At 35.9% G+C, this 25,801-nt stretch overlaps 1 protein-coding gene across 6 annotated transcripts in view; it reads left to right on the plus strand.

Moving 5' to 3' along the window:
- MYO6 (myosin VI) overlaps positions 1-25,801 on the plus strand; it is a 104,828-nt gene that overhangs the window by 44,511 nt on the left and 34,516 nt on the right. For all 6 annotated transcript variants that reach the window (XM_042017143.1, XM_042017142.1, XM_042017138.1 and 3 more), the window contains exons 7-17: positions 1,733-1,788; positions 3,983-4,080; positions 5,879-6,043; positions 10,318-10,398; positions 13,034-13,214; positions 15,376-15,520; positions 21,300-21,457; positions 22,002-22,093; positions 22,560-22,632; positions 23,504-23,631; positions 24,684-24,779. In XM_042017143.1, the coding sequence (XP_041873077.1) occupies positions 1,733-1,788; positions 3,983-4,080; positions 5,879-6,043; positions 10,318-10,398; positions 13,034-13,214; positions 15,376-15,520; positions 21,300-21,457; positions 22,002-22,093; positions 22,560-22,632; positions 23,504-23,631; positions 24,684-24,779 (1,273 nt within the window). The remainder of the gene's footprint in view (positions 1-1,732; positions 1,789-3,982; positions 4,081-5,878; positions 6,044-10,317; positions 10,399-13,033; positions 13,215-15,375; positions 15,521-21,299; positions 21,458-22,001; positions 22,094-22,559; positions 22,633-23,503; positions 23,632-24,683; positions 24,780-25,801) is intronic.

A 25,801-nucleotide genomic window follows, 5' to 3' on the forward strand; every position in this document is an offset into this window, starting at 1 on the left:
GGAGTTAAACGCTGACATGATAATACGCAGAAACAGCTACATACTCACAGAAACCTTAACTCAATTGTAGTGACATCATGTAGTTATTATGGTCTATGATGCAGTCATTTTGGTATTGCACATCTGGTATTGTGGCTGATAAAAAAACATAACTAGACATTTTAACTGTTTCTTGTTGGTTTTGCCGTAAATGTGTATTTCTGTGTTCTCCCTTAGTTTTTTTTGGTTGGTTGTTTTTTTTTTAGTTTGCTTGAGTGTCCAGGGTTTTGAACGCTAATATGCTTTACCCTAGTTCACTGAATAAGACTGAATAATGAGATTTATTTATTTATTTATTTATTGATGTTCTTGTATGACCAATACTAAATCAGGCGTATTAAACTACGTGGAAGCCATATTGCTGATATATATCAGCCTGGCTTCCATATTTGCATTATCCTTTAATGTTTTTTCATCACTCTGGAACACTGTAACTGGAAAGAACTGCTCCATTAAATACACCTATATAATAGGTGGCCTGATTATGCAGGGAAGCACAGTGCGGGCAGTGGAAATACGCTCCCTTCCCCCGCCTTGGACTTGTATCCCTCTATAAATCTTTAATTCCCTTTTCCCTAACGTCATGTATTTTCTAGTATTTATGTACAGTAGAAGTATTATCTTCCACATCCCGTGAAGAATTGTCACAACTGTCTGTCTGTCCTTCTTACGGCTCTGCTCTGCCCCTGTGCAGCCTCTCATAGATAGCTGCAAGAATTACTGCAAGGTGCTGGTAATGATTTCCTACAGGGGACATCCTGACTTTATTCCTGCTAAGAGTAACAAAAAAAGACAGCAGGAACTGGAATATCTCATGAGAGATGCTCTTAAAGGAGATTATTCTTCTGCTTCTCAGCAAAGGAAGAGCTCATTACACAACAGACGAATATCACTGCTGTTGCTTCTCCCCACCACCCTCCACCATAGAGTCCATGTACAAAACATAATTGAGTTTTAAAAGCTGGAAGATTTTACCCTTGTGTGATTAGAAAGTAAAAGGTACTAGTACAGCTCTTTCAGTGCTTCTGAAGTTTTTTGGAAGGCCCCATTTTCAAGAACTGTTTTTAACTTGTCCCAGATTCACCTGTGAATTTCCATAAAGCATGCCCTGTGTACAGGGAAAAAAAAAATTAAAAAAAGACCTGAACTTTGGAGCAAGTACATTGTGGTTTTATTTTCAAATTCTTTCTTCAGCTACTAAATTGAATCTTGCCTTAATTATACACCTGCAAATTCTTATCCTCACCATTTCTATGTGGATTTTTATTAACACTGATAGTTATGAATACAGAAATTGTATCCATGGAAGCAGTCTTAAATTCAGCAAATAGACATGAAACCTTATGTGCTTACTAAGATTATTAATAAATACAGACAATACAGTAATAGTTTGATTATATTTCTATTAAATGGTAATTTTCATATGCATGTCTAAAAGAAATTTCTAGCAGGCCTTGGAATATTGAAAAAGGAAATTGAAGTGTGCAAGAGTATTTTTGTTTTAATGAAAAAGAAAAACTAAAAATTTAAAGAAAAATTAAAGCTTATTTTAAAGTGCATATGTATTTGAAACTTAAAATCAGTATACTTTCCCTATAGTAAATGGCTAGTATTTTTGCACAGCCATGTTAAATCATGTTTAATTGAGGTAACCTGACATGAATGATACTGATATTTTTATCTTGGTTTACAGATATTTGACAGAATCCTATGGTAGTGGCCAAGATATTGATGATAGAATTGTAGAAGGTAATGAATTTTCTTTTGTTTAACTAAAGGTTCCAACATTACTTTTTTTTCAGAAATGCGAGTCAACAGCAAGTGAATAAAAGCTAGCACAGAAATACTATCAGACTTTCTAGGGCATAATTTACAGGTAGTTTACCTTGATCCTAGGTTCTGAAAAATTGGAGTTTTTTTATTCATGATTCACTTTATTTTTATTTATTATAGTATCATACAATCATTGATCTAGAAAACATTTACATGTGTGTTTGAATTGAACTTGATGTACTCCAGATAGTACCCAAGGTGGAATTTTAAACTGCATAAAATCTGCAAGGACCGATTTTATGTTTTTTCATTACTATCTGTTAGTACCAGGAAAATGTAATTCTTCTTCCTCACCATCAAGTTCTCAAAGTCAAATAAAGCAGTGAAGTTCTTTTAAATTATGATTCTGGGTCATTTTTCTGTTACATCATTTTTGTCAGAAACCACAGAATTCAGATTAGCACTTTGATTGTATCTATCTTTACAATAGACTCCCAAACCAGGTGAAAAGAGACTCTGTTGAACATCCTCATTGAGACTCTTTAATGTTACATGTACTTCCTAACTGAACTGAAAATAGCTTTTTGAGAAAATACAAAAACAAACAACCCTCAGCCTAACAGAGCCTCATACATCAGTTTTAGTCCTCTATAGCATATAGTAAATTTATTTTGAAATTTCTTGACTCTGTGTCTTTTTCTTTAAAAAATTACTTACTTTGCTTTAAAGTTTTCTGTTTTCAAATTTGAACCACTTATTCAAGAGTAGTACTGCAGGCTTTAATCTCTTGTTGCTGTAGGTCTGCTTAAACCAGTTTCTTAGTGAAATCCACTGTGTGTTAAAGGCACTCAGAAACTGGGCAAGAGTTGGATAATGCCTGATGCAAATTAATTGGTACTTGTTCCTCAAAGAGTTTGGGCTTTTTAATTTAGAACAGCATCTGATGCATGAATTCTGAAGGTTTTTAGGTATGATTTTAACGAGTATGCTTATGGCATATGTATTGCTAGAGGAACTTCAGCCTAGCTGAAAGACCTCGTGCAATTTTTGGCTTGCTTCATAATCCTTTCTTTAAAACTTAATATTACCTAAAATGCCTGAATAGTTATCAAAGATCTTGTAAGAAGTCAGATTTGCATTTTCATAAGCTTTAAGTATTAAAAAAATGAAAATACAGCCAAACTAAAAAAGTTAATTCTCATGTCCTATTACATGATGCATTATCATCCACACTTTATCCAAGCATTGATGTTATTTCTTCATTCTTTAATTTTTGTAGGAGCAGATATTTAAATGGTTGTCAGTGGATTTTTAAATCTGAGTTCCTGCTCACTTGGTTTCCAGTGTTTATTTTCAGCTAGAAGCCTCAAAATATCTTGCAGATATTTTTAGTGGTTTATTGTTAACATGATTCAGTAAACTATTTTTCTTTGATCTTCAAAGCTAGTAAAATGCAGTCTTTCAGAGGCCTTCTATTTAATAACTAATAAGCAATTTCAAACTGCTTAAACTGTGCATGATGTTTGTGGTGTGTATTTATATGTAGATGAGAATTAGATTGCTTGCTGCCATTCATTCTGTGTGGGCTTTAATGTGCTGAAAAGCAGCAGCCAGTAAAAAATAAAATAGTCAGTCAGTCACTTAATTGACCTAATTTGAAAGGGCAGTTTTAAGTGGTTTTTGAAGTCAACACACTTTTCTAATATGATATTTATTAATTCCCTTATCAATCTAATACATTGCGTGCATGACATTTAAGTGGCATTTTTGTCTGCAGGATAAGTCGGTAGTTTAGATTTCATGAATAAAAACTAATTGGGAAGTGTCAAATTCTGTGTTGTCTCATGTAGTTTATATATCAGTTATTTACCTACATCCTGTGGAAGAACATCACTGAATAATTTCTGGCATTTGTCTGAATTTCTTGCAGTATTGATTCAAGTACTTTGCAGTATTACCTGGTATTTAAGTACTCAGTTTATGTTCCACCACAATATATCCAGTATAATTTCCAAAACTGATTATTCCTAATAGGTAGTATTTTTCCTTTAATTTTCAAACCTTATTCCAAATAAGTTCCCTGATTAAATATAATATATTTGTTTTCTCTTTCTTTTCGGTAGTTTCTTGGTTGAATTTTAACACTACAAAAATTAATTTTTTTAAACAGCAAATCCTCTATTAGAAGCTTTTGGAAATGCAAAGACTGTTCGCAACAACAACAGCAGTCGTTTTGGGAAGTTTGTTGAAATTCACTTCAATGAAAAGGTACTGGAATTTTGTTACAGATAACCAGTGATGATTTTTTTATCATAAAATGGAAGTACTAGACTGGCAGAAGGCTGAATGTACTTAGTAGTCTTGCAGCAACTAGCCAGTGTCCTACTTTACAGATTTTGCTTGTATTGTGTCACTTTGAAAAAAAAACCAGAGCCACACTGTACTGTCTCATTACTGGAACGCAGTGGCAAGTCAGTAGAAAAATTGCTTCCAACCACAAAAGATCAAAAATGGGTCCCTTCATTGCAAAAAAGCCTGGATGAAGGCTAACTCACTTGCTGTTAGGTATTCATGCATTCCTTTGATGCACAAGTAAGCGTGAGTTGCGTATTGGATATGAACGTATTTCAACTTCAAATGAATTACTGATTTTTTTAATGCATTTGTATGAAATTTTGGGACCTCACATAGTAATCTGTGTGACAGAAGTCAAGAAACTGGTTTTTTGATAGGAATACTATTCAACTGTGTATTTTGAGAAAAATTTTCTTTGGGTATAGTGGTGTTTGGGTGGCATATGTCTACACACGTTCCACAGTTAAGGATGACTGTATGGCTGGTCAGTATGTCCAAGCTGAAGACTCCTGTTGATGTTCTCTGTGGAGATTACATACATGCTTCTGCATCCTTCTGATTGAGGACAGACCAACTGCAAGATTTGTTTCTTTTCTTGCAGAATTAAAGCTCATTATCTGGTCTTGAGCTTGCGGCCTTTTCCTAAGTTTTCATCACTTGGTTTGTAATTTAACTTCAGAGCTTTTGTTAATAGTTCAGATAGTAAATAACGAAATTCCTTCCTGGATAGAGAGCCTTTATCTGTTGGTCTGGTTTGTGTTAATAAGCCCTTATGGAAGGGATCAAAATTTTTACTTGAAATGATGGATTCATGATCTGTCAGTTTACCCATCAAGACTTACATGGTGTTTCAGGTTAATTACTTAAGCTGAAGCAAATAGCCCTCCGAGTATCTTCAGAAACTGCTTCAAAGCTTGTTTCTGCTTTCCACTGCAAGATCAGCCTGTTTACTTGAGCCCCTTTTTTACAGGACATCACACCTCACTTTGTGGTCACCTTATTAGGTCTGGTTTCTCAAAGTGATATGAGTACAGACTTGAGACCTCCTGAATAAGTGAATGACTGCATAACTGTAGTCAAATTTGTCAGTCAATAAATCCTTCTTAGTTCCTGTAATGGCCATTAAGTTCAGGAATTTCCTTGCTATTAAGATTTCTCTAGGCACAGCAAATTTTATCATAGGCCAGATAACAAATGGCTCTCAAAATCTGTGTTAGAATTCCTTCTCAGAAGAGAAGTGCAAGTGTTGGAAATAAAATGTTGTGTCATAATTAATTTGTTTAAGATCTTGTCCAAATATGTATTCTATAATTTTAACACCTTCCTTTTATTTTACAAGAGTCTCAGTTGAATGCAACTAGAAAAGGTAGTAATAGCACTGCCATCCAGTAAGCGTAAGGATGGCTGTAGTGATGCTCTTTGCTGTAACTCCTGAGATTCTGCTATGGATTTCTGCTTTTTGGGGTGAAGAAGACCCTTCTTTTAAGAAGAGTGTATGTATATATAATACATGAGCTAGGGAGAGAAGTAATGGTAAAGGCCATGGTTTCTTTTCTAGGCTTAATATGTATTAGGTATAGATAGATTTTAATCGTCTTTGGAGCAGTTTCTATTGAGTGAGTCATGATCAGGCAAATGTAAATTGAAAACCTGAATATCAAAATAATCCAACAAATATTCAGATAATCAGAAAAATATTTCTTTTTCCTAGAACTCGGTGGTTGGTGGATTTGTGTCACACTACCTTCTGGAGAAATCTAGGATCTGTGTGCAAGGCAAAGAAGAGAGGAATTATCATATCTTTTACAGGCTTTGTGCTGGTGCTCCAGAAGACATTAGGGAAAAGCTGTATCTAAGCTCTCCTGACAACTTTAGGGTGAGTATCAGAGTCAGCATTTGTAAAGCTTGCCATATCATCATACATGGATTTTTCATATAGATCATATTAAAATCTCTATTTATTATCTTTGACAGACTCATTCCTATTAAGAAAATCAGGGGGTTTTTTTGTTAAATCAATTTGATCTTGGAATAAAGTTACCTGACGTTTTTCTTTACTGGAAGAATTCCTATACTTTGTCTTAAAATTGAGGAATCTGTGCTTTTCCAGAAAATGTGCTGTTGCATACCCAGCTGTTAGTAATGTTGTTACAGACTCTTCTAGAGATGTAAAGTGTGAATTTCTTCAGTGCAAAACAAATCTCCTCATTAATTCCAGTCAGTTCTTTGCTTGTGTTCTGTCATTTGTTTCCATCTCTCACCACTTCTTGCCTTATGTTTGGCTTGGAACATCATGGAAGCGGAATTTTGTGTATTCCCAAAATACACAGACCAAATCTCTTGGGTTTTGAAGGGTTTTGTAATACAACAATGTGGAATTACAAAGACACAAGCTAAATGACTGTCATCTCCTTAGACGTCCTTGATCTTAAATGAGATGAGAAGCCCCTCTAACAAAGAATTAAGTTATTGTGCTGATTGTTTTCTTTGTTGGTCTATCTTCCTACTTGGATTTCTAGATAAAACTTGGACTGTGCTTATCTGTTGCTTTCCCTTTTGTACTCAGTTCCATCAGAATTCAGCAGAGGGCTAGAAGCTTTAAATACACAAATGTCCTACCAGTTTTGTGCAAAGTTGGGGGGTTGCACAGGTGGGACCTAAATTAGTGCACTCACTGTGGGGAAGGTGGGGTACACTGGTCACCAAACAGGCAGCTGTTGCCTCTTGGCTTGGCCAAGTCAGTCTCTGCTTATGGATGAGCCAGGAAATGGGCACAGAGCTGCACTTCCATATTGTGTGCAGTGTACATTTGTACTGTGGTATCAAGGTGATCTTATTATTACCTGTATGATGGAAACTTGATCTCATGCTTATTAGGAAAGAACTGCTTCCATTCCCTAGAAGGAAAGTTTTTATTTTGAAACACCCAACAAACACAATGCTTAAAAACACCCAACACCATTTATATTTGTAAAATATGGATTTAATTTTCAAAAATCTCTTCTTTACTCTGCAGTTACTCTGTGCAGTATTCCCTTGTATGTTTTAAAACTAAAATATTGAACAGATTTTCAAGTACATGTTTTTATTGTACAGCCACTTTTCAATTAAAATCTATTTCTTGAAGTTAATAGATTTTTATTTCTAGAATATGCGGCCTACCTGCTCTTGGAGATTTTTTTTTTAAATCAAGAATTCTGCTCATGAGAGCACCCAAGGTTGTAGATGTCAGGGTTGGACTTAAAACCTTCTTAAAATCAGGCTGGTGCAGTACAGTAGTTAAGAGCTTGAGTTCTTTTACAGAGGACACTTTCTTACATATTACATTTATAAAGAGTTTATTGTCACACCAGCCTTATCACACTGTGACTTTTTTTTTTTGACTTCTACTAAGATTGTAGCAGGCACTTGAATTTCCATTAAGGATTTTATTGCTTTACCATAAGTTAGTATTTGAATTCTGAGTTCCTTGCATGTGAAAGCTCCACTGTGCATGTTAAATTAAAAAAAATTAACACAGTTTTTTCTCTCCCTTAAAGTAGATTATCTTTAATTAAAAATCAAACAAAACCACAAAACCTTAGGATAATTTTCATCTTTGTAAGCTTGTAAATGAATATAAATACTCTTAAAGTTTATTACCCATATTGCAATAAATTTTCATCAAGTATGACTTTATAGGAGATTTTTAGGAAACCAAAACTGTAAAAGATCAATTTTCCTCCTAAATTTGCATTTCTTTTGTCAAGATTTTTTTTTTGTGTTCTTTATTCTCATTTGCTGTTTCTGAATGGTTCTGAATAAGCACACTTGTGTCACTTTTTTTTTTACCACATTTTGTTGACTGCATGTCTGTCTGGTTCAGAATTCATAGAAATGCCATCTTTCAAGCTTCTGATAATAGATTGTGATATTTATTATACGAGGTAAGGTTTGATGATTGATCAGTATTTTCCTATCAATACTAGGTTTTTTTACAAGAAAGATATTCATAAAAAAACCTCATACTCTAAAATTGGTTATTTAGAAAAACTCATCCCTTAAGTTACAGTTTTGCATTGGCTCTATTGTGCCCCTTGTATTGTGCCTTTTAGCTTATCAAATCAAAGTCCAAATTAGGGCCAGTTTGAGTTCTAAGACTCAAGCCTGGTTTCTCTTAAGTACACTTTGTTGGAAATAGGACCGTCTCCAATTTAAGGTCTTTTTGTTTTGCTTTGTTTTTCACAGAAGCAAAATATTATTAAAAGATAAAGGATAACTTAATTCTCTTCACTCCATGGGCTTGCTTCCCTTTGATTTAAGTGGTCCCTTGGAATCTTCCTCCCCATACATTTGGCCATTGTGGCATAGGGACACATTGCTCTGGGCATGTAAACCAAGACACTGCATTGGCTGCACTGCCTGACCTGTCCTCTGGATTTCAGCAGCACTGATGGCCATTACCTCTATATTGGTTCATCCTTCCCCTGCAGGTTCCCTGGGGAAGTGAGAATTTACTTGCCAAGGATTATGCAAATAGTCCTGCAGTTCTGCAGGTTTCTTACTCACCCATTCTCCAGCACACCCACATGAAAGCCGGCAGTCTTGGGCGCTCGTGTTTTAGGTTGCCCTGCAGAGGTTTTCAGAAATTCAAGGTCATGAGGTAACCCTGTGCTGAACCTTGTAGGTCTTTGTGCCTTGGACTGAACCACATGGCTATGAAAGTAAAGCTGCACAGTAAATCTGTAATTCTGTACCTGGAGTATAGTTGATGGGGATGAGAAGCTGAATTTCTTTCACATCTAAATTTCAGGAAGAGAAGTCAGATTGCCTTATGTTTGGGTTATTGAAGTTATAATGGGGTGTTGTACTTCACGGAAAAAAAAAATCAAACCATAAAAAGCAAAACTCAAGTACAATGGTATTTAGATGTACTATATGATAACCTGAAACTGTGTATATGTGTTCTTTAAAAATACAATTTCTCCCTGATTTAATATATAAATTTACTCAAGGTTTTCGCTTTCAAATGAAAGCCATTATCTTGTGATTAAATGTCTTCTACTAGGTTATTATTGAATACCATACTGGTTCACATTCTTAGCCTGTCAGATAAGTTTCCACACTTTATTTTTGAAAAGTATGACCTTTTTCCCTTCCCATCCCCAGTTCCTGGGATTGTGTTACTAATGCTGTAATACAGGGATATATTGTGTTTGAAATACGCTGTGATTTGCATTCTTATTGGCTGATAAAGAAAACTTCAGTACTTTGTTAAACACCAAGCTAACTTTAAACAGTTGTCACTTTGTTTTAATATTAAATATATCACCAAGTTTTCTTCTGCTGTTAGAAATGCTTTGAAGAATATTTTGGGGTTTTAGAATTCTGCATGTAAATTTTAATCAGAGAGTAGAATTGTCTGTGTTCACCTATTAGAAAACATCTTTGTTCAGTCAAAGAGCAAAGAATCAGTTCACTTCCTTCAGACAAAGGGCTCTGTCCAAGCTTTTGGACAGAGTTCTTACATTAGCTGAACAAATCAGAAAGAAAAAAGCTGGCAATCCCATTTTGCTGAAAGCAACAGTAATTATTTAAATCTAAATTCAGTCTGGTTTACTGAACAGTAAATCTGAGATTACTATACAACATGAGGTGGATATCAGAAGCCAGATTCTAAATAAGGCTTCTGCTTAGACCATGCTATAAGCTTTAAATATTCTTCAGGCTTTTTTATACACTATCTCTCTTACTACTTATAGAAATACTTCACTGCTGAGGAAAAATAAGTAGTTTCATATTACACGTAGGCCAGAAAATTAATTCTTTTGGTTCCTAATTTTGGTTGTCTTTTCTGTAATCCTGGACTCCTTGAATAGGTTTAATAGAATCAAAAATTAAGAAAATATTGTGTAACTTAATATCTCATTGTGTCAATAAGTATTTTAGTTCTCAAAATCAAGAAACTTTCAACAGAAGTTTGGTACTGTTGCAGTTCTTTAATTTTGTAGATGTAAATAAATATGTTTTCAAGAAATGAGTTATGAGCACTTACCATGTTGTTTGTATCAAATGCTTAAATCAAGCTGTGTAAGGCAAGCCTTAAATAAAAGCATATGTTTTCCTTACTTCTGTCTTTAAGTATGCTTTTCCACTTTTTTATTGTTACAGTACTTAAATCGAGGCTGTACCAGATTCTTTGCCAACAAAGAAACAGACAAGCAGATTTTGCAAAATCGCAAGAGTCCTGAGGTATGTTTTTATCGTCAGTTACTTTCTATTATTAAGTAATAATAGAGATAGAGTTGAAAGTGATTAGAATTTTACAGTGTGGAATGAAATGTTCATTTTACACATCTTTATAGGTCTGAAAGGGTACTCCCAAAGCTGCTGTGTTCAGAACTCTGCTTTGGAGTTCAGTCCTAGAAATACATTTTAATATGCATCATAAAATCCCAAATGGAACAGTGTATATAAAATGGTTTCCTCTTCATTCTTACAATAATGTAACACTTAATGATGCAGCTTGTCTTCTGTGGAAAACGAAAACCTAAGACGTTTTGTAATTTTCTTTTTTAAAATCTTAACTGCTGGTAGGAATAGGTCAGAAGCAATGTTTTTTTCTGGAGCTGTTTTTACTACCTGGAGCTTTGAAATGATCCTCCAAACTGTTCTCTAAATCACTAGTGCAACCTCACTTCTAGCCATGACTATATTCTCCTTGGTACATTTTAAACGTTTTTGTTTCCCGTTGCTATTAACTGCTATTTATGCCAGAGCATGGCATTTCCTGGATGAGAGTCTGAAGCTTCAAAACATTTGTATCTTCTTGCTCCATCTCTCTTTACATTTTTTAGAACTTGAATTACCAGAATTTGTTAGCACTTAGACCTTTGAGCTGTTCACATGAGGATACTAAAGAATTTGTTCTGAATTAATAGTATATATGAATTGGAAGTTGTTAAAACAATTAATTAAACTCTACTCTGTTCTCTAATAATAAAATTTTCATCTACTCATACTTAAAGTATGAAATTCACATTTGTGTAGCTGGAAGCTATTTCAAATATTAATCAAATCCATATTTGTGATTCAATAGCAGGGTAGGCTGCATACATATCTGACAAAAATACAAAAATAACTTTACTCAAGAGCCTCTTTCCATCAAGTGGCCATGCTATCTCTTTCATAACTGTCTTGAAGCTCGTGCTCAACCATGAGAGACTGTGTAGATACTTCATTTGCTCAAATCAACGTTGTCAGGTCTACCCCTGGATTTCTAGTGGTTGTATTATTGTAACACTGAGGATGTAATCCTGACTGTTGTTAAATGTAGGCTATTTTCTATAATCAGGGCTGGTGGAGAGTGAGATACAAAAATATTTATTTGACATCACTGTGAGGCAGAAAGCTGGTAGATACTTAATTCTTGTCAAGGATATAGGCTAGCATTGGGGAATTTTGCCTCAGTTTACCCAATTTGCCTTTAATGTAGAATTGTAGCGAGTATACATAGAATATCAACATTCACTTATTTTTGCTACTGGAAGATGAACCTGTGCAATCTTCTGTTATTGATGTGATTTACAGGTGGGTGTTCTGTCATAAAACTTGTCTCCTAATGGACTTGAAATAAGAGAAGACTTGATTTGAAATCAGTGTTCGTCTAAATTAAAACATACTGAGAGTATAGTTCTGAAAACATATATAAGACATGAAGTAGCAGAACATATGAGACCATAATACTTGTACATAACTGCCATATCCCTTTGAAGGCTCAATAAAGGATCAAATTTAAATTATATTTAAACCAAGCATAGCCATTTAAACAGGAAATAGATTGCCTTGTGCAGGTTTTTAAATTGGAAATTTAGTATTTGCTCTGTCATTTTATAAAAAATATTAAGTTTGTTTGAATAAAAATAGCTGGAATAGTCAATTAATACTTCAATTATTTTTGTGTTTTCCTTATCAGGAAGATGAGGTGATCATTTTACATAATTAACATGTAGTTTAATGTTATTGATGTGCCTACATGTTGTGTGAAGTGAATTTTTCAGATGCATGTGGTGCTTTGTTTTGATAAAAATCATGTTAGCTTATTTGACATTAACAAGGCTATTTAGTTAATTATTCTCTTTAATGTAAAACATTAAAAATAAGTGTAAAAACATAGCTCAGTTTGTGCATGTTCATATAGTTTCCTGATTGCATGCAGATGTGTTACTTTCTACTATTTAAACTGGTTTATAGCTAAAATAGCTTTCAATATATTTAAATTAGAAAAACCAGCAAAATGTTAAAATTGGTATTTCAGAACACAGCCAGTATTCTTCTAACCTGTACAGCACTGCAAACAACTTTTCTGTTTCTTAATTACTAGCAAAAGCTAACAAGTATATTTCTCTAAATAAGTCTGTTTAGAATAGGGATAACTGTCCTCTATTTATCCTATACTCCTTTCCCGTGGCCTGCCATTCTGTCATCCTACTGCAAGGACCTCCATCTTCTTTCAGCTGCTTGGGGCTAGAAGGACTTCTTTGTATTAAATGCTCTGATAGCTCCCTTAGCCAAGGTCTTCCTTTCCCCTGCTCAGTATCTCATATTCCCCTGTCCTTAGCAGTCACATTCTCTCTAGCTTCTGCTTTCTGAATATAGTTTGAAGCTTGCTTTGAAATTTAAGTTTGAAGATCATGCTTCCAAGTATCAACAATTTAAAATAAACTAAGGTTCTTGCAAAGCCTATATTGTATGAAGAGCTCGAATCTCTACTTAGTTTGGCATGCTTTTGTATGCTTTTTGTTATGACTTATTCTTGGCTGGAAATATTTGCTTACATTTACTTTGCAGCACTTACATAGAATTTTTGGTTTTTCTTGTTTTATAGTATCTTAAAGAAGGTTCTTTGAAGGATCCACTGTTAGATGATCATGGAGATTTCAACAGAATGTGCACAGCAATGAAAAAGATTGGACTGGATGATGAAGAAAAACTTGATCTTTTTAGAGTAGTGGCTGGTGTACTTCACCTTGGAAATATCGATTTTGAGGAAGCTGGGAGTACTTCAGGTTGGATGAAATATAAATTGTTTTTTGTAAAAATACTGAAAATGCCTCTTGATTAGAGATATTTCCTTTTCATGTGAACTACTGCTTTAGAAAGCTTCTTTGTGTTCACGGGTAATACAATCTTAATTCACCCCCATTTCAAAGTCAAGTTTACCTGTTTGTTTTAAAGTTGCACTTGACAAGCTCTGCAAGCAAATAGGCTTTCACTGAAATTGTTCAAGAACTTGTTCAGTGAAAAGTTGGATATAAAGAAAAGAGCCATTTTGTGTCTCAAAACAATTCTTGTGTTTTAATTATAGCTTTAAAGTCCAACTTCTGTATAATGTCATGAAAATACCTTGGAATTAGAAATTAGCAACTCTATCTGTAGGGAAAGGTGTTATGTCCTTTGGTTTCCAAAAATAACATCATGTTAGTATTTTGAGATGTGAGGAAAAAAAGTTAAAGCAAAAACTTAGGTAAATATAACTTCCTAATTTTAATACGTTACTCACAAGATGAAGTAGTACAAGTGTAGTTGGGACTTAATTGCAGAATGTGCATGAAGGTTGATGAAGGAGAGTTAATGTGTTGGGAATTGTCCTTCTTACCTTACTACTGAAATCAGCCTCTCTAAATTGAGAACTGCTGTCTGTATATTCCTGAAGGACTGGTTCCTCTGGGTCTGGATGTGCTACAAATACAACTATAGTAGAAAATGTAAGTATGTAGGTCTATCTTGAGTTGCAAGATAGAGTGAAATTGGTTCCTCTTGGTCCTACTTCAAGTATGTATAGTTGTTGGTGCAGTTGTTTGGAAGAGCAGACCAAAGAACATTTTAAAAGGTGTTCTGAATTAAATGAATTAAATGAGTACTAACCTTACAGGTTCACTAGCTTCTGACCCCAAGTACAGAATCAGCACAGAAGTGTACAAAACATTCTGTTCAGAAGGGATCATGGGAGGGCTCTAGTCCCATGTGTCCTGGTCAAAGCAGGGCCAGTGCTGAATTCAGACTGGGTAGCTTAGGGTTGGCACATAGGTGGGTTTTTTCTTCTTTTTTTTTTTTTTTAGATCTCTGTACTATGTAGATCAAATCAGAACCTCCCCAGTGTCAGTTTATGCTGTTGCCATCTTCATGAAGATGACTGAAATGAACATGATTAATGCGAACGAATCTGGGAAGATGCAGGTGTAGAGAAGGGTAGTAGCTTCATGTAATTCAGCAGTTAGCTTCCCACAGAGCTTCCCTGTTTGGGCCTTTTGTGAGCTGTGACTTAGGCATTGATAAAGTGGAACAGTGAAAAAGGCGCAAATGTGAGTGGAGAGGCAGTCTGGGGAGGCAAATGAACAAGAAGAGTGGGAACCACTGATGGTGAGGAAAGTCAGGGTTTAGAAGAGGGAAGGTCACCAGAAAAGTTACATCCTCTAAATACTGCAATTCAGACATATGTTTTTCTGGAATAAATTTTTGAATTTCTAAAATGTAAATGAACTTCTAAAATGTAAATGAATGTATTGAATTTCTAAATTGCAAATACAGGCTTTGTTCTTCCCTCACCTTGTGTGTCTTCACACAGGGTGTGCATTCGAACTGTTCCAGGCAGTGTCTTACCAGAGACCCTCTAAAGTTCTGTTGCTGCTCTACTGTGAACAGGAGGAAATACATGTAAATAAATGCTAGATTTTACTAAAGCAGGTGGTGTTCCAGTTGGAGATTTCTGCTGGCTTAGCCCAGGCGCCGAGGCAGGTGCAGAGCAGCAGGGAGTGCACCCCTTGGCTGTTTGCCTGCGACATGTACAGAGCCTTATCTGAAAAATCCAAGTGCCAGGGGTCTGCCCTAGCAGGCACTTCTGCTGCATAGCAAGGAAGCCTGAAGGATTACAGGAACATCTAAGTTCAAAAGTTTTAAGTCACTAGAGTTAGTTTGTAAGGCTTAGCACTTACGCATTTTGGGATAGTTCTTCCCTACAAGCAGGATGGTTTTTGAACAGCCTGGAAAATGTTCTAGAAATACGGCATTTCATGCATGTTTTTTGGGCGGGCTGTTATTTTTGTGTTTGTTTTGAGGGGTTTCCTTGGGTTTTGAGAACTGACTCTTCCCACTTAACGGGTCGGAAGTAATTTCCAGAGGCAGACGGGTGATTCCCTCAAGGCCGATGCTGATGGTGTGTGTCCGCAGGGGGCTGCACGCCGCGCGCGCGGAGCCAGGCGGCGCTGGAGCGCTGCGCGGCCCTGCTGGGCCTGGACGAGGACGACCTGCGCGGGAGCCTCACCTCGCGCGTCATGCTCACCACGGCAGGGGGCGCCAAGGGCACGGTCATCAAGTGAGTGACGGCACCGGCGGGGCGGGAACGGGGCCGGGGCGTGAGGGGGGCCGGGGCGTGAGGGGGGCCGGGGCGTGAGGGAGCGGGGGCGTGAGGGGGCCGGGGCGTGAGGGAGCGGGGCGTGAGGGGGCCGGGGCGTGAGGGGCCTCCTGCGCTGCCCCCGTCTTACCCACCGGCCCAGTCGGCCCCCCCCGCGTAACCAGCTGCAGGTGCACTGAGGTGCACTCGGGCCAAGCGCAGCTGTCTGAAGCGCTTCCTTTAATGGGCTACGAAGCACAAGTACGCCCCCATGGTCCTACAGAAATGAGAGCGTGCCGAAGGCTAGCAGGCTTACAGTGCTAGTCACTTTGAATAAGTAACTCCTGCGTTGTATAAAATCTCTCATGTGCCAGTGAGTACGCTGTGTGGCCGAAGTAAGTATAGCAGTCAGCCAGTTAAATCCACAGACTACACAGCAAATTTGATATGCTAAAAGATGTAACAGATACGTTGTATCAAGGAATGTTAATGCGGTCCTAAAGTCTTTCAGAAGACACTTGAATCTTTGTCATGAGGGCTGCACAGTGCTCCCGTGAGTGCTGCCCTGCAATAATTAGGGCTGGGATGCTTTAATTAGAGGGTAGTATATCCACCCTTCTTAATGTCTCAGTGATCAGTGTCCTTGTGTTAGTTACATCTAGTTCTTCTGAAATCACGTTTCAACTTTAAAAACACTGATGCAGATGGTAATCCAGGAATGTGCTGCTTTTTGCTGGTTTTGGTAAACACCCGTGTAATCTTGACTGCAATGTTAATAATGTTTCCCAAAAACATTGTTAGAAAGTGTGTTATTTTGTTTGGCTTGGTGGTTTGGTTTGGTTTTTTTGGTTTCTTTTTTTTTGCCGTTATCAAGGTAACTTCCTAGGCACAGGAGCAGGATAGTGATTTCTTTCTGTATGCACATGGAGAAGGAATAATGGCAAAGAACGTGTACCAGTGATAACATTTCAATACCATGAAATTTATGACTCTTGCAAGACTGAGTTTTTTATGAACATGACAGTACAGTTACCTTTTATTTATGAAAAACCTCTAGCTTCCACCACAAATTTTCTCTTGCTGAGATTGATCCTAGCATACAAGCTGTCAGGGGTGCTAACCAAGTTGTCTGCAAATGAACTGTGTATTTTAACATCTCGTTTTCTATGTTGAGTATACTCTGGAGTTCAAGGAAACACCACATTAAAAACTGAACTTGGACTAAGCAGTTGTGAGCACATTAAAAGCAATTCTCTGTGTTCAGCTAAACGTATCAAACTTTTAGTTAGGAAGCTAATGAACGTTCACTTTTTGGAAGAATACATGTGTGGTTTTTATTGACTTATGGAAACAATCAGATTTTAGTGAATTGGAAATACTTTATTCACATTACAGCAGAAGTTTAGTATATGAAATGCCTAATTATCTGTATTAATGTGGTTTATTTACATTCCTTGCATATTTTGTCTTTGGAAATTTATTACGGAAATTATTATTATGGAAAAAGTTCTAATGCAGTGACAAATGGTAAGTAGTGTTGGGGGGGAGGGTGATGTGTTATTCTGCCTTCAGTTAAAAGCTCAAGATCTAGACCTCTTAATAGCATATTCAAAAGTCCATTTCTGGAGAGTAAATTCTTCTTCTCTCCCTGCCCAGTGTAAATTCCTCCTCTCTCTCTCCCACCAGTTACTAGAAATTGAGGACTTCGGGTAATTATCATCTTGCTGCTTTATCAGATGATATGGAGAGTTACAATTAATTTTTTCCCTTCATTACAACCTTTATGTGTAGGAAAATGTTGGTCTTTTAGGAAAAAGTGTTTCCAGTGAAAAATATTGACCAAGTTTTTACTATTTGCTCTTTTCCAGACCATGTCTAAATTGACAGCAAAATCCTTGATATATTCATCCAGGACCACCTTTATCAGTATTGTGGATAACATTAGAGTTGAAAATTACACATTATACAGTACAGATGGTACTCATAGTAATGCATGGCAATATGAGCATTGAGATTTTGAAAGTCAGTAACATTTTTTACTTAATTCAGGTTGTGATGCACAATAATTGCTGATCTTTCTGTTGACTTACTGCTTACCTGGTTATTCTCCATCTTCCATTTGTATCTTTTAATTCTCTTCAGCTTACCACCACCCACTCTCCTTTACTGAGATATATCATGTGGATTTTTACATTATGAATTTTTGAAAATAATTTTGTATGCTAATCTTGCTACCAAGATTTTCTGCTTTCTTAATTCAGTATTATTAGCCCAGTTTTGAGAATACCCTTAATTTCACATTCCTTTTAAGTGAAAGTATTAAATAGAAACAAAAGGGCTTAGAAGAAATTGTGTCCATGTCAGATTCAGATGACACCCCACTGGAAATGCTCTCAGTGAACTGCTGATTTAGCCTCTGAGAACAGATTAGTTTTGGCTGTTGTACATACAACACATAGATAAAGCTTGTCTGTATAGTTTCCTTTTGAGAGTGATTAGTGGGACATACCAAGCTACCACCATTATAAGGCACGCCCTGTCACCACTTCTCAAGTGAAACCGTCAAAGAAGGTTTCTTAATTTTTGTTACAGCTTGTAGTTTACTTTGGATTAAAACTGTAAAGATTTTCTGATCAGCATATTTATCCTGACAAGCCTGCGGTGTTATTAGCAGTTTGCAGTTTCAAAAGTCTGCAAACACAAGAAGCTATGTTTTTGTGCCAGCAGATGTTATTTTTCCCCAGTGTTTCATTTTGGGGGTGTCAAAAATGAGTTCAGCAGACTCCTTACAATATCTCAATGATTAATGCATTAAGCCTCTTTTGCTAGCATTTTCAAAACTTGTGCATCTAAGAGCAAACATACTCTAATAAATACACCAATATCATCTTCTCCTGTGACTTACTGCATGTACAAGGAAAGTGGATTGGACTGTTTTAGATACTGGTTAAATAGACACCACTTTTTCTATGGTAGTGTGGTTTAGAAACTACTTGACTGCTATCAGTATTAGAGTTTTGACAAGTACATTGTTTTATTTTGTTCCAGCAACCCAAAGAGCTAGTCATTTCTCTCTCTTTCTTAGGGACCTTTTGTGTGCAAGTAGATCATGTGAGTCCTAATAGGTCACCGTGAATAAATAGCTCGGCTGAAATCACTGTGCTCAGAGTATAACAAAGGCTTTGTTCTGCTGGGCACAGTGGAGCCAACAAGGAACAGTAGGAGGGTGATGCTGAATGCAATCTCTCTGAATTTTATTAAATACTCATGTGCAGTGAATTGCCAGGGGGACTTGGCTACACTACGTCTATCTGTCCTTGTCTCCCAAAACCCCATAATAATTACCTTGTTGGATTATGTTTTTGCCATGCATGTGAAGTGTGTTTACAGAGAGAAGTAATGTGTTAGGATTCAAAATCTGGTGCTTCTCCTAGACTGTAAATGTGCTACTGTGCTATTCTCTTGCTCAGTTTCTTCCTTTCCAACAAGACTTTCAGAGAGGACTCCATCATCACAAACTAAATTATTTTACAGGGTGAAAAAATTAATTTGTATCATTTCAGGTCCTCCAGCTTCTTCTGCAGTACATTTTCTACCAAAATGCAGTTTTTTTAGTGTGCTACTGAAGCCTCAGTTGGAAAAGATTTTTCAAAAAATACTTCTCTGCATTTTTTTGAACTTTAGTTTTTCTCAAATTACAAATGTGCTGGTTAGATTCTTTAATTAAGTGGAGTATTTAACTAAGTGGGCTTATTTCATCCAGGCTACTTTATTTATCAATCAGTAACCATATTGGGTGACAGTAATTGATGGATACTGCTTTACCTGCTCTCTCTCCCTCAGTTGTTGTCAATCATGGGCAAATTATACATATTTCTAATTGAAGTTTATTTGTTCTGGAATATATTTGGGAACTGCATGGACTTATCCACAGGCTAAATCTAGCCCATCAGTGGCTAGGTCTCAGACTCTAGATCAATGGAAACCTTGCTGAAGCAGTTGGCATGAGGACCAACAAGGGTTTTTCTTGCAGCCTTAACAAAGTGCTTAGAATTTGGAAAAATTTTTCTTTATTCCATTCAAGTAGCTGATACATGGAGGAGAGTAGAAGAAGGTGAAATAGAGGAAGGACAATTTATCTTTTCATGTTCAGGCAAGAAACAAGAGGAGAAAAAGAGATTCATTTTTCTTTGTGCATACCAAAGAAAAGGAAGAGCTGAGGGAAAACAAGTTTGTGAGAAGAAAGTTACTTGTTCTGAATGTCAGTTCTGTGATAGGGCTCTTGCGTATCTACTGTCTCAGTGCATTTTTAGCATTATTTTGTGGTTCTGAACTTTCAGTTGGGCAAAATGCGTTTCAGAGTTACATTTTCTCTCCATGTGTGTTTGCTGCATACTATGAAATTTAACAAGAAGGGTTTGTGCAGTCTTCAGAATTGTACTTAATAATGGCAGAATTTGCTATTTTGAAAACCAGGACCATTTTGTAAATACATGCTCTAGCAGTACAACTATTTGTCATGTTTAAAAAAGTAAGTGAAAAACATAAAAGATTTTAATGTATTGTATTATGTAATAGCTCTGCAGCTGACGTAGGAATTAGTATTCTGATCTCTTAAACGTATCAGAACAGAATGCAAAGGTACCTTCCTTCTATTTATAAGCTAAGATTTCTGTCAGTACTCATTACCTTAAGATAAGATAGATACTTAGTGGAAGACGAGATTGTGTGTTAAAGCTAATTACTATCTAATATTATGTAGCTGCAAGTGTCCTTTGGGAATGGAGTCTCTAGTTCTGTGCCTTACCAGTCACAGTAGAAAGTGATCTCCATCACTCTAATGATTCTGCATCAAAAGTATTATCCTTGAAGAAATAAATAAAAAAAATATTAGTTAGTTTAGTGCTTATGAATTCTGGGAAGTGACGGAAATGATGCACTATGTGTAAGCTGTTGCTGTGGTTTAACCCCAGCTGGCAACTCAACCCCACAAAGCCACTTGCTTACTCCCTGCCAGTAGGATGGGGAAAAAAATTGGAAGGGTAAAAGTGAGAAAACTTGTGTGTTGAGATAAAGACAGTTTGACAGGTAAAGCAAAAGCTGCATGTGCAGGCAAAGCAAAACCAGGAATTCATTCTCCACTTCCCACTGGAAGGTCAGTGTTCAGCTCCCCAGGATAGCAGAGCTTCATCAAGTGTAATGGTTACTTGGGAAGACAAAATTTCAAATTCTTAACATCATTCCCGTTTCCTTCTTCTTCTTCCAACTTTTATTGCTGAGCATGATGCCATATGATACATAATGTCCCTTTGGTCAGTTGGGTTCAGCTGTCCCGGCTGTGTCCCCTCTCAGCTTCTTGTTCACCCTCAGCCTCCTCACTGGTGCAGTGGGGTGAGGAGCGGAAAAAATGTCAGAGCAAAAACTAAACTATAGGCTTTATTCTAACAAAACAAGTCATAAAAAAATAGTTGAAATATATTTTGTAGATGAGGATTGTCAATAGAGTTTCTAATTATCTAGTAAACAATTACGAAAGCATCTGAATCTCATGTCTACTGATGGTAACAAAACATTATTCTTGTTTTACAGGTAAGATAGTCTAACTTGGCAAGAATGTTTCATACCTTGGCCTAGAGATCAGGGGGGTTTTTTTAGGTCCTAATTTACAGTATTGGAAAGGCTGTTTTTAAGTTTAGAGTCTAATCTCAGCATTTAACAGTAAGGAATTCTGAAAGATAAGATCTGTATTTTGCTTTTTTAGGGTACCCTTGAAAGTGGAACAAGCAAACAATGCTCGTGATGCCTTGGCTAAAACAGTGTATAGTCATCTGTTTGATCATGTAGTGAAAAGGGTAAACCAGTGTTTTCCATTTGAAACTTCTTCTTTCTTCATTGGAGTTCTAGATATAGCTGGTTTTGGTAAGTATACTTAAAATAATTTCTAGTTGTCACTTTTTCCCATCAAAGATTCAATTATAAATTCTGTAATGAAGAGTGGGAGGGTTTTCCTTTTGGTGTTGGTGGTTCCTGTAAAGATTTTGCTGTCTTTGGCTCACTGAAATTCAAAATAAGGCATGTTTTGTGGTATGCTCTAGTCCTGCTAAGGTTGTCCAGGCGAACAGTCTTTGGTTTTCAGGTCTTTAGAGCTATGATATCCTGTGCCAGCCTGTTGTAACATAGATTCCTGAGGATATATTGGTACAATTTCACTGTATGATGGCATCTTGCTTTGGTTTGCTGCCAGCTGTCTGTCATTTGTCTTAGAAATATCATTTGCTGCAGTATTTTTAGATATCTTGTGTACAACTTGGAAATCTGTAAAAGATTTCATTTTACTGAAAGAAATGGCTATGGATCTGAACACATCTTTAAATAATAGCACTGTGAAGCTTCTCTTGTTTACTATTTAATATAAACTCCTGGAACACTCTTTTATCATGAAAGTTTAACTTCTGTCTTTCAGAGTACTTTGAACACAACAGTTTTGAACAATTCTGTATAAACTACTGTAATGAAAAACTGCAGCAATTTTTTAATGAAAGAATTCTGAAAGAGGTATGATATATTTACTGTTATATTTGAGGAATTTCTTTTGTTTTTGCTGAAGGGATACTTAAAGTAGCACTGCTTTTCATAAGATTACACATTATGTTTGAATTAAAAAAAAAAAAATCAGTTGACATTCTGTGTGATATCTGGTTGTGTCAGAAAAGAATATGGAATTTTGAAAACCAACAATATTTTTTTCTTCATTTTTAACCGCTCATTAAAATGAGGTATCCAGAGATTGGATAATCGCTAATATGTAACGGGAATATTTAATTGAACAGGCTTACCATTAAGGTGATAAAGTTGGACTATATTAAGCTGTGTAAGGAAATTCTCAAATGTGTGTTGATTCATGTTATATTTTTTAAACTTACTTCATGTGTATTAAAAAAAAATTATTTCTTTTTTGGTCAGTAAAAAAAGAAATTGAGACTGGTGTTTTCTCTTTCCAATTACTTTTTTTTAACTTTAGGAACAAGAACTTTACCAGAAGGAAGGCTTGGGGGTTAATGAAGTTCGTTATGTAGATAATCAGGACTGTATAGGTATGTACTTCTTGAATTTTAAAGCTTTTTGTTAGTGTCATGGGGAAAAAAGCTTCAAGCGCAAGAGGCAAAATATGCGTAGCACTAGTAATTATATGGTTTTATATATAGCCTCATTCAATTCACAATCTTAAGAGTTCATAGGCATTGCTGCAGTACAAGCATTAGCAGTTTCATCCTTTCCACAGGAAAAAAAGTATGTAGTAAAAATTGCTCTTACAAGAACAGTTACACAGATAATGGAAAAACGTTGCAAAACTGTGAGTTTGTATCTAATAATATCAATAGCGTGAATTTCTGTGCCAGCTTTCAAGGGCTTCAGTATATGTATGTGAGAGGTCAAGGCAATGCACTTGTTATAAGTTGTGAAACCACCACTGTATGCTCAAATCTGGTCTGCCTTTCCTAAAACAAATTTCTGTTTCTCACTTGATCACGTTATCAAATGGAAATATTAACCTTTTTGTTTTGACATGTGGTGAAATGTGGATGAAAACCTTAAAAAACTCCCTCAGCAATCAAGGCAATCATCGCATAAAGACCTATTATCATACTGTGGGGAGACTTAGGCACCTTTTGGATGACTAATTTCAGCTTGAGACCAAGAGTTAAAATCAAACAATTGCTTCCTGATCTTCTTCTCCCATGTCCCACAAGTTAGAGTTAGAACTTGTAGGTTTGATGGATATCCTGTACATACCAATTAAGATATATAGAATTAATTCGCCATGATTTCTTGTATTTTGTTTAATGGCTTTCCCTAAGTACTTTTATACAGAATCAGATCAGCAGCATTTAGATGTGTAATGTTTAGTTCTGATACTAGTTGATCTATTCAATTTTTGTAAATATATGTATTTTTAATTAATAGATTTGATTGAAGCAAAATTAGTAGGTGTACTGGATATTCTGGATGAAGAAAATCGTCTTCCCCAACCAAGTGACCAGCATTTTACTTCAGTTGTGCATCAAAAACACAAGGACCATTTCAGGCTCTCAGTAGGTTTATTTTTGTTGTCTGTCTTGCTTTAATCAAACAGTTCTTGGAACAGTTGATAGTAACACTTCAATTTAATGAAAACCTTTCGTAAGAAATCTCATACCACCCAGTCTGCACAATCTGTACCTCTTTGTTAAGGACAAGTTTGGTTATTAAATTTGATGAAAAGTTCACTGAAGGCTTCAAACAATTCTAATATCCTGCTGAAACTAAAGCCATATTCTTCACTTACATTTGAAGTTTGTTAGCATGTGAAGCATGAAAAGGGAGTAAAAACATATTTTAATTTAGATTATTTCCTATCAGATGAGTTATTTTGTTGTTCTTTTCAAAAATTGCTTGCTTTGGAGAACATTCGACTCATGTCTAGTGTCTAGCAAGCACTTCAGAGATGAAAATAGAAATCATACTAGGAAAATGTTTTTGTTTAGTTTTTAACATACAGCATTGTGTGGAAGATTCATGCAAATTGTTGCAATTTATATACATGAATTCTGTTGATATTAAAAAAATGCTGAAAAAATGCAAGCAGAGGAAGCCATCCTTTATCATCCATTTACCAAAATTGTCATCCATTTGCCTTTCATTAAGTTGCCATTTACTCCTGCTTGCCTGAATTGCTGTGCAATGAAACATTTTGGTGGTATGTGTGTGATCAGCTGGGTTCTTGCCTATTAAGAGATACCATCTAAAGCCATATCTTAAGCTTCTGTCTAATCCTATTTATATAACAAGGCTATTCATCAGCTGTCAAATGAATGATACAGAAAGTGTTGATTAAAGAGAAAACCAAAATCAACTGGCTGGCATTAGCAATCCTGGTGACTTGTATTTTGAATGCAATGTATTTAAGAGTGTGAAAGAGTTTGAAATTAGGTTTTTGGAATATCATGGTTTGGACAGGAATGGTGATGATCATCACACTTGTACTTACAGGAAATATGATTTTTAACACCTAGTGTTCCTGGCAGATCATGGTGGTCTTCTAAGGAAAAACTGTTTCTTAGTCTCCATTGTAATACTTCTTTGTAATTCAACTTCTTAATTCCAGATTCCTAGAAAGTCTAAATTGGCTGTTCACAGAAATATCAGAGATGATGAAGGCTTTATTATCCGACACTTTGCAGGAGCAGTATGCTACGAGACGGTAATTTTACCTATGGAACACTATTTTTATTGTGTTTTGTGGAACATTTATATTGTTTCAGCGTATATAGCTTAAATGACAAAATTTCCTTTGATTAGAAAAGAAGTTCAAAAGTTGATGAGTCTTAACTTTGAAACAAAATTTTTGAGTATTTGACAGTTCCTTTTAACTTTTCAGGTTACAGCCAGTTTTAGTGTCATATGTTTTGTGTAAACGTTTGTTTCAAATCTATAGGTAATGGTGTCAATATTATATGTATTGTTTCACAATCTACTGCAAATCTTGCATCAAAAGGTGTTTAAATCCTGGGGAGCAAAATAAATGATGTGAAATAAAAGTATTGTTAGACCGAAGAGTACCTCTTTGGAAGCATGATTATCCTTGTACACAGTCCCTGTCATACTTTGTATTTTCCATTTCTACTGGCAATGGATTCATTTGTGTAAAAATACAAAATACCTGAAATTGCTACCCTCAAAATACGTTCCAGATTCTTGTGCTTTTTTGACTATTACTTATTGTACAAAAACATTGTAGGACCTGAAGCCAGTATCTAGACCATCAATTTTCAAAAACAAGAGTTTAAAATAAAAGGAAGATCCATAAAGGTTTGTTATTCTGGTCTGTATAAGTCCAGCATGTATGAAGGAAGCTACTTCCAAAGCTGGGGTTTTTTTGTCAATTGAAAAAATTTACTTGAAGGGTTTGTCTTCATTTACTTCAAAATACTCCCAATAATAATAATAATTGCTATGCTGTTTTGAAATTGATGCGTTCTGTAGGTCATTTTACAAATAAGGAAGGTGAAGGTGTTACCTGCATGATTTTTCTGAGGTTGCTCAGAGTAGATACCAAAATAATAAATGAAATTGGAATTCCAGTAAAATTGGAGCCAATTTTTATTTGTTCCAGGTGGTCTATTTTTAACTGTGTACCTCATCATAATACACTAATAATGCCTTAAAGTGTTTTCAGGAGCAGACAAGACAGATTTGATCACATAAACTCTGCTGTCAGAGCTA

The sequence above is a fragment of the Corvus kubaryi genome, unplaced genomic scaffold (assembly GCF_017639235.1).
Source record: "Corvus kubaryi isolate FWS band 111438036 unplaced genomic scaffold, C.kubaryi_AGA036_p1.0 split3-73, whole genome shotgun sequence".
Lineage (NCBI taxonomy): Eukaryota > Metazoa > Chordata > Aves > Passeriformes > Corvidae > Corvus > Corvus kubaryi.